General features: G+C 36.4%; 2 protein-coding genes across 4 annotated transcripts; both read right to left on the bottom strand.

Moving 5' to 3' along the window:
* Window positions 1-274: 274 nt before the first annotated feature.
* On the bottom strand, window positions 275-6,630 carry ddias (DNA damage-induced apoptosis suppressor). Its single transcript, XM_086281028.1, has 5 exons — window positions 6,250-6,630; window positions 5,870-6,031; window positions 5,235-5,343; window positions 4,465-4,778; window positions 275-4,209 (listed from the first exon to the last, which is right to left on the bottom strand). Exons 1-5 carry the CDS (start codon window positions 6,369-6,371, stop codon window positions 2,547-2,549), a joined length of 2,370 nt encoding a protein of 789 aa, XP_086137154.1. The 5' UTR covers window positions 6,372-6,630; the 3' UTR covers window positions 275-2,546.
* Window positions 6,631-7,355: 725 nt separating this feature from the next.
* Window positions 7,356-11,927, bottom strand: LOC147338803 (uncharacterized). 3 transcript variants are annotated; one of them, XM_086298606.1, is made up of 9 exons: window positions 11,731-11,920; window positions 10,288-10,355; window positions 9,887-9,934; window positions 9,686-9,750; window positions 9,559-9,596; window positions 8,922-9,001; window positions 8,712-8,774; window positions 8,368-8,418; window positions 7,356-7,834 (listed from the first exon to the last, which is right to left on the bottom strand). In XM_086298606.1, exons 1-9 carry the CDS (start codon window positions 11,861-11,863, stop codon window positions 7,781-7,783), a joined length of 600 nt encoding a protein of 199 aa, XP_086154732.1. In that variant the 5' UTR covers window positions 11,864-11,920; the 3' UTR covers window positions 7,356-7,780. The 3 variants fall into 3 exon arrangements, with proteins under 3 accessions (XP_086154732.1, XP_086154741.1, XP_086154749.1); XM_086298615.1 differs by lacking the exon at window positions 9,887-9,934 and having other exon boundaries at window positions 11,731-11,927; XM_086298623.1 differs by lacking the exon at window positions 8,712-8,774 and having other exon boundaries at window positions 11,731-11,924.
* Between the last annotated feature and the right edge of the window lie 138 nt (window positions 11,928-12,065).

Below are 12,065 nucleotides of genomic sequence, written 5' to 3'. Positions count from 1 at the left end.
TTAGCTGGCCAATGGTTGAGGTGCATGACATCACTGTATGATTAATAGTACAACTCCAGCCAGGTGACTCTTAATGCATGACTCTGTGTCTCATGATTTCTGCCTCTCACTGCAGCCGAATTTTAAAAGAATGTCAAAGAAAGCATATACATAGTATGAACAAAAACAGAATTTTAATAGTTAATCGATCTGCCCTATATAGTAATTATTTGAATTACGTAACCGTGCCCCTCAGCCCCTCCCACCCCTTTCTCTCTCAGAGTACCACACATACTTTAAGCTTGGCACACCGTGGCTTTGAATGTTTCCATTCACTGGGTGCTTGGTGACATAACTCACGTACTGTACTGCTGCATGCAAAGGCAGTGTCTCCCTTGCTCACAGACACAGCTGCAGGTTTTGGAACAATATGATGTTATGGGGCTTCACTCATAAAGCCTCAAAAGGCTAAGGACTAATTTACATAGAAACAAAAACAATCCCATTTATCCCATTCACCTATATTTTATGTAAACTAGTGCAGTAAGTTGCAAATTGCAATACTTGCTAGTCCTGAATCATCACATTTGCATTTCCACATTCATTCAGAATATGAAAACATTCATTTTGTGTTTCCTATTTGCATAAATCATGTAATTAAACTTACTGAAACTAAAGGATACATTTTTTTTTATTATTAATGAAGCAGCTAACAACAGATAGCAGAATAACCACATTGCAGTAGTAGCTGGATGTCACTGTGACCTAATCCAAAAACAGGCACCAAAGCAAAATTTCACAAAGAAATTGTCAAGTACTCATAAAACTCTCGACACCAAATACATGGTCTGTTTTTCATCTCTCCACAAGAAGAAGCCTTGCAAAAATACACTGCACAGATCCTGGAATCCATTCGTGACTGAAAATGTCCTTTAGAGCATTATTAGTTGGCTGTTAACCATGGTTGCTGGAGGACATCAAAGCATAATGTTGAATATGTCGTTTGACAAGGTTAACAGAAGAGAAACAACAATCAAAACCAAGCTAGTATAATAGGTTCTTTTTCATTCTTATCTGATAATGGTCTTTGATGACTATCACATGCAGCATGGAAGTAAATCAAAAACGTTTGACTTATTTCCAATAATAATCTCATTTGGCCTGTGCTCCTAGTGGAAAAAAATATATAATAAAAGCAGGGGATCCTCAAAAGCAATCTTCTGCCATTGCATCAAGTAGATTAACATATAGTGGGATCATAGGTATCGTCACATGGCCATTACCAACATCATGGTACATGGGATTTAGAGATATTTCGGTCTCAACCACCTGTCTGGCAAACCAAGACTTTGTGATACACCCATGCATAATCATTTGCGAAACCAAATGAACAGCAAATTCACATGTCACATGTATTCACATGAGTTTTCCAAAATCAGTTAAACTGTGCACATAAGCATTTTTAAGATACAAGTACCAACCAAAGAGGCACGTGCATTCACACACAGACACAATAATGCCGTACCCAGCTGACTACATGCCAATCTTGTTTCTGTAACACATGCAGTACAAGGCTCCAGCTGTTCACTTGTTCCACTTCCAGTTTTACCAATGTAACATCGTCTTCATTTCTCTATTTTGATCACACCCCCAGAACATTGTAGTCATTGCTGCTATTCTTGGCTCTCTGGCATGACACCTTACACACTCATCCCAACATAAACACCCCTCGAAAGGCACAACTGCAGTGTGAACCCAGGAGAACAGTAGGTCTGCTTAGGACTCTGGTGTGATTCAAATTATACTGGAGAGCTTTCAGGATGTGACAGTGTTGTTGGCTTTTGTGGTCTAAAGCATGCCTTAAACTATCAGGGGACCTTTGTTCCATAAATAATCTTTTGTAATAGTATTTAATCTTTATTTATATTGACATGTATTAATATAAACAAATGAAAACATAAAATAAAAATGTTATTGTCCTTGAATAGATAGCAATTAAATATCCACTTAATTACATATTAACCTTACAAACATCTTAAAGTAAATAGCTATAATTTTTCATACGCTTGTGAGCTCAAGCTTTTAGTCACTTGAGCCTTTAGAAAAAAGCCTTAATGTGTTCAAAGAAGACAGTAATACTTTCAAAAATATGGATCTATAAGTATGTGGACATACAAACACATTCTATACATGTTTCAAAAACCATAGTCGTTGATGAGATTTTGCCCCACCTTAACTGCTGCTAAGCTCAGGTTGTAATAAGACCAGGCAATGATTGTGGTAAATGTAACATGTTTATATATTTCATTTAATTAAAAGCGCTTTCTAAACAGTGCATAAAAATTAAAAACATTGAGTTAGACTAAGCATTTGATGAAAAAGGCGGAGGAAGAGAATTCATTACACTTTCAGTCAAAGTGCAAACTTGAAGGTCAAGACAGCATCTCTCTTCTATCTATAGTGTTTAATATATGAGCCCTCTTTTTCTGTTTCACACAGAGTAAAATAACAGCAGTATTACTCCAATGGAGCACGATTTCTTACAAGTCACTCTGCAACACAATGTCTCAGAAAGAGTCAGAGAACAGATCTCTAGAGCAGTCACATGTCTGGCTCCCATGAATCCCTTCGCTAACCTCTTCACTGTCACAATTTTCTGTCTTTCTCAGCACACACTCGATGGAACCAAAATTGTTGCGGGTGTCTGTCAGCTTTCTTTTGCGGATTGGCACACTTTGTTGGATTTTACTCGCAGGTGTAGGAGGAACAATTGCTTCATTGTCATAGCCACACTCTGACACGTCAATAAATCTTGCTTTACAGTTGATTGACATGCGGTTTAGAGCCTCTTCCTGCACCCTAAGGTGCTGCAGTGGATGTAGACTGTTTTTATGCTCGACTGGTTTCAAGAATTTTCTTTTGGGGGTAAGTTTGTGGCTGTGTCTGCTGGATGTAGTTCTCCACACAAAGTTTTCTTTGACAGATTCCATCTCACTCTGCAAAGCCTGGTCAGCATTACCACAGTTCAGTTTATGAACAGAATTGTTTTTACTCTCCATTTCATGTAAATTTGCATTAAAACTTTTTTGATTGACAGGCTGTGAACTGAATTCACCTGTCACGCTTTTGTACAAGTCAACACATGAGTATGATACGACGCCTAGTTTTACAATGGGTGTGGACTGAGAGGGAGGGACAAAGTCAAATCCTTTTGTGTCTTGTGGAATCAAACTCTCCCTGCATTTACTTTTTTTAAATTTCCCTTTATCTGGTGTTGATTGTGTCACATTCGCATTTTCATAAATCAGATGATGCTCATCTGCCTTGGAAAACTGTGAGCAAGCTTCCATGCCATCACCGACGGCTTCTGCATGCATGGTGAGCCTCTCCGTTTCAAGATTGATCGTGTCTGAGCTACCAAACAGATCTGCTGAACAGTTGTAGGCATCCCCCTCAAGCTGCTCTTCTTCCTCCTTTTGAAAAGACAGTGAACTAGCTGTGCCATCCACCTGATAACACCCATGGGAATAAATGTTTCTATCTTGACTCCTTTTGACAAACAGAAGAGGGTTCTTACATTCTTTGCTGGCTGAATCATGTGAGCCACATCCATTTGTTGCAGGGGTATTAGTGGCATCCAACAATGCTTGCAAATGCCTGTCTGTTATTTGTGCATTTCTTTGGGAAGATGTTTCACTTATTAAGCTGCTGTTTCCCAGGTTATTTCTTGCCTTTACTTCCTTCCAGTGAACATTCTGAACTTGTTTCGTATCTCTATCAGTGTCAAAATCTTTATTGGCTTCACATAAAAACTCTGTCAGACTTTCAGAGAAAGGCAAATCGTTCCAAGCCAATGAGCTTGATGAAAATGTTCTGGTGAGCTGTCCAGTAGAAAACTCCTTTTCTTTGGGGCTATTCTGACAATACTGGGACGGCCTTAACCAAGTCTTTAGGCTAAGGCTGTTTCCAGCTCCCTTCTCAGATGATGGACTCTCATAAAAACTGTGCTGCAATGAGAAAAAAGGAGCCAAGTCCTTTTCCACTTTTTGGTTTTCCTGGCAACCCCTCTGTGCAAGATATGGTGTTACACTTTTGTCAGCCTGACTTCTGTTTTCATCTCCACATTCCTGGGTACTGCAGCCTTCTTCCTGCTCTGCTGATGATGTAACCAGTCCAAGTGATTGCTGCCATGGAGCTGTGGGAGTAAGGGTGCAGTCTATGTAACGTGATCTAGGAAGGAAACAAAAGCTATTATCAATGATCATTTTTGCATGTAATGTAACAGCACCTCCACCCACATGCTTAGAAGTCAATATCAGTAGCTTATGAGAATATGTGTGGTTTTTACTTTGGCTTTCAGAGCCATTTATTGTTATTTTGTAGTCCCTACAAAGAAATAGTACATAGGAGTACATGACTCTCTAGTTAGTAGGGGTTTTTTGGACAGAAAATACAGAAGATTGTATCATTTCTTAATTTCATTACCTTTGAAGTGATCGGGGCAAAAGATGAGAGGCAGATAGTGTGGCATCACTAAAGCTGCTAGTTGGAGAATGATCATGAATGAGGAGCGGGGTTGTTGCTGGAAGACTGGAGATTCTGCTGGTATCAGCAGATACAAGTTCAGATTCAGAAGCTTTCTGAAGAAGAACCCGATAATAACTGACCACGGTGCATCCTCCCATTCCCGTTGCTTTGGGAAGAATCATCTGAGTAGCAACAAACTGTGCTGCATTTTTACTGCTGGAGCCACTTAGAACAGGTCCTCCAAACCAAAGCGCACTTTCTGCTTCCATCACCTAAACAACACAGATGATACCACAGACAGCTAAGCTCAAACAATGCAAAAATAAAGTAAGCATAATTAGAACACATTTTGGACATATATTGATCCTATTATTTTATTTTCTTTAATGGTGAACTGAGAAACTAAAATTGTGAAATGTGGAGAGACGTTTATTATTTAATTGTTGCATAGTTTGTCTTGCTTTTCATGTTTTTTTTAAATCATTTTATGTTCAAAGTAACAGCAGGAATAAAAAAATATGGACAATTGAGTTTGAGTTAATTTCTGCTGTTTTGTGTGACCAGGAAGTCACTGATTTCAAGTTATATAAAAAGAAAACAAAAAAACCTCCAAACAGCAATAGTGACTAAAATGTTGAATGCCTATTTTTAAGTCTTCATATGTATTTGAATAACTTTTGATCTTGCATGTCACATAATACTTTTACACACGTGATTTACGAATGTACCTTTATACCAAAAATGAAATGTCTGCCAATGAAACAGTCCTCGACTGCCTTCACCAGCAATGTGAGTCTTCTAGATTGTTCCACGGGTCTGTCCAAGTTTTCCACCAATCTATAAAAGACACAAAGCCCACACAGCTCTTCACTTAACCATCAGAGAAGATGTTATGTTCTTCACACGTTGTAGTCATTTGAAACTGACAAAAAACCACTAAAATCTGCACTTTAAAAAGAAGAGGTACAAAACAAATAGCATGTATCCATATTATTAGGTACACCTGTTAAATTTAATACAATAGGACTGCCATTTCTTTCCTTCTTTTTGGGGGGGTTAATAGAAACTTGCCAAAAATTTTAAATTCTGGCATTTTTGTGGATGGTGGTCCTGGTGTTGTACTGAACTGCAAAGCACTCACTGGTGTTCTAATGTTTTCTCCACCCTCTTATATTCGGAGGGAGGTGTAGTAAACCCTAAGTGACAACAACCAGTACACCAACTCCATCACATACTATGACCTCAACTTATATGTATCCATGGCCTCTGCTTTATCCCAATATATACTCCTAAACCTGGGAAAACATTTTAACAGTTATTCAGTCTTGATAATAGGAACTTGCATTGTGTTTTCTGTACTCACCTTTGTAATTCATTTGCATGAATGCCAAAGAATGGTTTCAAGCTGTTTCCAAATACTGTTATCCCGAATATACGTCCGTCCCGGGCCACCCTCAGTGAGAGACGGTACCTGTAATCCACCTGTTCTCTCAGGCACTTGTAACCACACTTGAAGCATCTGCATCTGTGGTGGGTACACAGAGACGATTGACCAGTATCCATATACTGTCAGGTAACGGAGGTAACATACATTGTATAAAAAAATATTCTAATTTTCTAAAAGAAATCCATTCACTTTTAACTGGACTGTATCTCACTTAGATACAGTCCTCTCAGCACAGTTTCTAAAGGGATTTTCACAATGCTACCGTTTCTCGGCTACAACTGAACCTTTGTGTTTACCTCGTAGTGTCCTGCTGGTCAACATCAATCCTGGAGAAACAGCATCTGCAACACGGATAAAACACACAGGGATCTTGCAGAGACAACACCGCACAATCCACCAGTGCCCGTCTATAAGACATTTCAGTCAACTGAGACACGCAGCTGCAGATAGCAGGCTAACCGCTAGTTAATTACCCACTTAATACATGACTGTTTATTTGATCTGTTTTTGTAACCGAAGGATTTGAGCACGAAAAACTATTACAAACGTTACGAAAAACATAGCAAAGCCCGCCAATATCTAACTTTAATGCCGTCATAGCAAACATGCCCTTTTGCTAACTGTACACAAAATGCTACTTCTTCGTGTCTTCATTTCCATGTTGTACGTGAGTCAGCTGGAGGATGCACCGCCACCTACTGTATAAGACGATCACATGAAACGACATTTCTTGATGAATCTACGATAATTTTAATAAAATAATGTTTTCAACTACTGCATGATATGTATTTTATTTAATTATAGATATATTAGTAAAACAAATCAAATTAATTTCTGTTAGATACATTTTTTGTCCTTTTGCCTATCATTTTCGTCTAAAATTGGAAAATTTGTCAGAGTGAAGTGTCTGTATTCATTTTTTTCTTCAAATCCAGTCATTTAAGACTTGTTTGGATAACGTGTAAACTGAAGTTATGTCCAGTATGATGATTCAGCAGTGTCTGAAAACAAACTCTACTGCTCACTTTTAACATCAAAAAGTTCAATGCACAGTGCCTAAAGGGACCAATAAGGGAGAAATTTCTGAGCATTTGTTTTGACAAATAAATGACAGTTTTTCATAAAATCCCATGATGCCACCTAGCCTTTGCATATTATGTCGCAATTGGATATGCATAATCCCCTTCACAAGAAAAATTACTGAACACTGTGTGACAGACCTGACCGGTTTCAGTGCTTGCATCATTTGTTACAAAGGCAGGAAATTGCCCAACATTTGCAACCATTGTCTTTTTCACAACCAGTAAGAGAAAACAACAACAAAGATTCTGAGCATAAGAGTTCCAAAATGAATAAATATTAATAACAAATAATGCAGTCAGACTATTTTTTTTTCCTTCAATTATTTTATTTATTTCAAGGTACACACAGTATACAGTCAAACTCATCGTTCACCAGTCAAAATGAGTTTGCTACTTGTTTGCTACTCAAGTAAGTGAAGGTCTTACAGATATATTGCTCTTATACTTGGGTGGGTGACAGGAATATATTCACTACATTTGAAGACAGAAAAGCAGTACACGAAAGAACTATCAGCATTAACCTGGAGAATACAAACACGAGTCTGTGATCTAAATGTTTAAGGCCTTTTTGTCCAGACTGTGACTAGATGGATGGCTACAGGTGTTTGAAATCCTAATATAAATAATATAGTTGGAAACACTATAACATAGGAAACACAAATCATGAACCAGCTGTACATAGTAACATGATGCACCATGATGGCAATTATAACCATTGCTCTGCAGTTGAAATGCGGCTCTCAGTTTACCACAGAGGGGCTCTGATCAACACCCCTTTCCATGTGTGAGAATTTGCTACCTGCAACAATTCAGAGCAGAACCAACATAAAAGAAAAACACCTAAACAATGTAAATATGTCTAACACACATTATTCATTATACTCAACTGTATTTGAAATAAAAGTAAATAAAAGTGCTGTATATCTCAATCTGTTATTTAAGGTGCAGATGAGTGATAAAGCACATCATAAATAGACAAATCCCCAATGTCATAATAGAAAAAGGAATTATATAAAAAAAGACACAGATTTTGCTTTATTTTAATTTATAATTTAAAAAAAAAAATACGCTAGGTTAATTCTCATGTCAGCTTGTGTTTGTTCAAGGCACTGGCTTCTAACTGGAGTTGGTCCACCAGATATTTTGACAGTGAATACCAACTGCTCCTTATGCTGATGAGTGAAAGGAAGGGAATGAATTGAAGGGGATCGATAAAGGATATCTTACCCTGCCTTATCCTATGTGAATGTGCCATAATAGATTTTCACTTTTTAAGTTAGTTACTAAACTACCCTGTGTGCAGAAGTTGGATGATAATTACTTTTGATTTACCTGCATTCTCTGATGAAGAAACCTCAACTTCTGGTTGAGACATTCAATTTCCTGATACAAACAAAAAGATAATGACCAGGTGTTTGATTTTTTAAAAACTCACTGTAATATTAACCCATTTAAACCCACTGGGAACAACTTTTGCTGCTCTAAGCCCCTACGACATTAAAAAATAATTAAACATATTGTGTGTAGGGGATGTCTAAGGAGTAAAATGCATGCACTTATTTTGCAGGGAAATTTTGGGGATTTAATGGGTTAAGAGATTTGATGAAGAGGCTAAAACTCTTCAATATGGTTCTGCGTTTCTCAGTGCATTCACCGCTTTAAGAAAGTTTAAATACCTGGGTTAGTTTTTCATTACGCCTGAGTTTGACTTGAGGAAGAAGGTCTTCCAGTCTCTGTATCTATAATTAAAAATACAATCTAAAATCATTTACAGACAAGTAGCATCTGTTATTAAGTCGTTAATATATTCATTCGGAGATCAGTCTGTGGACTACTGCCAAACCACTAACTGTACTGTACTCTCATTAAAGAATACTTGCACTTACCCTTCTTTCAATAGTCTGTAGTCTTGTGTTCATAGTTTTATTGATCACAGTCATGGGGATGGTTCTCGGCTTGGGACACACTGAAGTAATATGAAACCAAACAGAAATCAAAAAGGTGCCTTTTTGTTCAGGACTATACATTGTAGTGATCTTTCTTTCTGTATCTTCTTTACTATTTGTAGAATAATTTAGCCATGATAAACTGATTCATGTTTAAGTGTTTCATGTGTTTCCCATCCAAAATAAAGGAAAACGAGTCCATTCACTGCTACTATTAAAGCTGCGGTTCCATTCACAGGATGTGGATGCTGACCAAGAGTAGTCTTTAGGATATTCCATTTGTGATACCTTCTAAAATTTCTGTCTGTTGTTTAAAAAACTGTCCCATGACAAGAAAATCTAATACTTTATATTATGTTCTATTTTTCTTTTACAGCAAATGAATCATTGCAAATACTTTTTCCAGAATAGAGGTGCTGGGACCCCTCCCAGCACCACATTTGATACAAGGTTTGTTCATAATTCCATTGCCTTTGTATATCCCATAAGCTAAGCTGATTGGCTGTAGTTATTCCATTAACAGGATTATGAAATGTAGAAACATTTACAGACTGTTAAAGATAAACACACTGATTACCATGCTGAAAGATCTTTGCAACCTCAAGCACGTAAGGTCTGTGAAGAAAAATATATAACTGCTTGATTATATATTTTCAGTATGCAGTGATTAAATGTAAAGACTTTTACATCACCAGACCACATACATGTGCTTGCTGTTAGCAGGGATGGAGCTGTTCAGAGGGATAAGATGGCCATGATGGTTCCTTATCTACACACAGAGGAAACTTATCAGCTTGTTGTGTTTTCAAGAGCTCCCACCAATTTTTTTTTTCATTAATCATTTTTGACACATGGACCCACTTCCACTAAACGTTTAGAGAAATGCCTGTATTTTACACATGTACCTTGAACACAACATTGGAGCAGTTCAGCCCAAAAGCACTGCTGACAATCTGAAAAGGTGATGTAATATAATATAATATAATGGGCAATATTTTAATAAGTAAACAACAAAAGAGCACATTCATGTTTTATACTTAATAATATTAACAATCAATGATTTAAAGTCAAAGTCAAAACAACAAAAACAAAACAAATCAATCCAAAAATACACATGATAAGAAAGAACAATTACATAATTACACATAAAAGATTAATCAAATCTCAACAAATGCTGTGAGGACTGTGATCATTTTAAATCTTTAAATTTAATGTCTGCTTTAAATGCATATTTGTGAGAATTAAATGTATAACTTTGGAGATTTTAAAGTTGATTGGCTGACTCAATGGATGGATGAATGCATACCTGTACAATGATGGTAACATCAGCAGCTGGGGGAATAGACACTTCTCGAAGAGTAGCCACTTTTTCATCTGCAGCAAAGTAAATGTAAGAGTCTACTTTTTACAATGTTACCATTACATAATTGCAAACAGTGCATTTATTAATGGTTAATCAATCATTCACTTATAATTTATAAAGATATAAGCCAAAACAGCCACCAATGCTGTGGAAAACATGCCAGTAGCTGGACATTTGGTTAGTATAGTTATAGGCACTTTGAGGCAACTGTTTTTGTGATTTGACGTTACATAATGGAATACTCTCCCTCTTCATATTCGTGCGTCAGATTCCATTCAGTCTTTTAAATCACGTTTAAAAACGTATTTGTTTGATCTGGAATTTAAGGCGAATTAGGGTAATTTACATCTGGCTCTGTATTTAGATTATGTAATTATCTTATTTTATATATTTGTAATTTATATTTCATTGTGATTTTATTTGTACTGCGATTTTAATGGAAAGCACTTTGGTGTACTTCGGTCTTAAAAATGTGCTATATAAATAAATTTTGATTGATTGATTGATTGATAAATAAAATTAAATTGAATTGGATTGAACTTAATTGAATGTTATCAGTGCATCAGATCTAAAAAGCAGTATATTTAGTATAATCTCTCTCAACACAGAAGTGCTTATTTATGTCTTATGGCCGTCATGAGAAAGCTGGATTTACATATACTGTGTTTGAATGCATGGTAGCACACTTCACATGAGTATCATGAAAAATCAAATTTACAATCCAAGTGAATGGACTTTATAGTTAACTAGAGACATTTGTTGTGTTTAGTATTTTCAGTTAACTGCAGATTGTTTAGATATACATTATGTGTAAGTGTTATGTAAATATATATATATATATATATATAGGCTATTAGGCACAAATGTTTTGGTGTGTTGTTTGTCCATGTTTGACATGGATTTTAAACACTCACATCTGAACACTTGATTGTTACAGTATTTCATTCATCTCTTATTAAAATTAACCGTTTAATATATTTGCTAAATACCCAATTGCATGATTCTAGTAATCCTATAATCAGATTTTTGTTCCCTCTTTGGTTCTTTTGAAGAAAAAAATAAAATAAAATAATTTTAGATGTGAGCTCGCGGTCTAATATAAAAGTCACCAGCGAAATGCTCCTACCCTTTTGGGGGGTTATTTATGAGTACGTTATTGCCTGATAAAGCAAAAAATAATATATAAACTTTTTTTAAATGGATTTAACTTATATTATCTGGAAAAAAAAAAGAAAAAGAAAATATGAGCACATAATCCTCATTTTGACTTTAACGGGTTAAAGGGGCTGGTTGCCATGGACACAGACGCACAGACTGACATCAGTGAGTAATTAAAAAAAAATCACGGCTGACGAGAAGACGAGAAACTCACACAAACTCACGAACCTTTTTTGTCAAGCCGCCTCAGAGCGATCCAAATCTTTGATACCTGAGGTAATTTATCAAAACTGACGATAGACATTTTAGTCAGAGAGCAGAAGCAGCCGCAGCCAGCGAGTATAAAAAATAGATTATACATCCGGCAAGAGACCTTCAAAATAAGGCTTGAACTTCAGCCTTAATAAAGTACCATTCTAAATAAATAGAATGGTACTTTATTAAGGATAGCTTTGCAAATAAAAGAAAAACTGCTGTTCTTTAAGTGGTCACCACCCTAAGTTATTCAGAGAATGTAATGTATGGGTGCGGAAAATGCACACAGCTCTTCAATAATAGTATAT

This window comes from Aulonocara sp. 'chitande type north' Nkhata Bay, linkage group LG1 (genome assembly GCF_057382095.1).
Source record: "Aulonocara sp. 'chitande type north' Nkhata Bay isolate Kocher_YH1m ecotype deep benthic linkage group LG1, A_spYH_male_GT1.1, whole genome shotgun sequence".
Lineage (NCBI taxonomy): Eukaryota > Metazoa > Chordata > Actinopteri > Cichliformes > Cichlidae > Aulonocara > Aulonocara sp. 'chitande type north' Nkhata Bay.
This window is presented reverse-complemented; position numbering and strand designations above follow the sequence as displayed.

Excerpts from the sequence above, each read along its gene's own strand:
- ddias (XM_086281028.1), bottom strand. The coding sequence starts at position 6,371 with ATGTCTTATAGACGGGCACTGGTGGATTGTGCGGTGTTGTCTCTGCAA. Across the intron at positions 6,032-6,249 it reads GACCAGCAGGACACTACGAG|ATGCAGATGCTTCAAGTGTG; the intron begins GTAAACACAAAG and ends TACCCACCACAG. Across the intron at positions 5,344-5,869 it reads CATGCAAATGAATTACAAAG|ATTGGTGGAAAACTTGGACA; the intron begins GTGAGTACAGAA and ends TGTCTTTTATAG.
- LOC147338803 (XM_086298606.1), bottom strand. The coding sequence starts at position 11,863 with ATGTATAATCTATTTTTTATACTCGCTGGCTGCGGCTGCTTCTGCTCT. Across the intron at positions 9,002-9,558 it reads TGCAAAGATCTTTCAGCATG|TGTGTCCCAAGCCGAGAACC; the intron begins GTAATCAGTGTG and ends ATATTACTTCAG. Across the intron at positions 8,419-8,711 it reads GTAATGAAAAACTAACCCAG|GAAATTGAATGTCTCAACCA; the intron begins GTATTTAAACTT and ends TGTTTGTATCAG.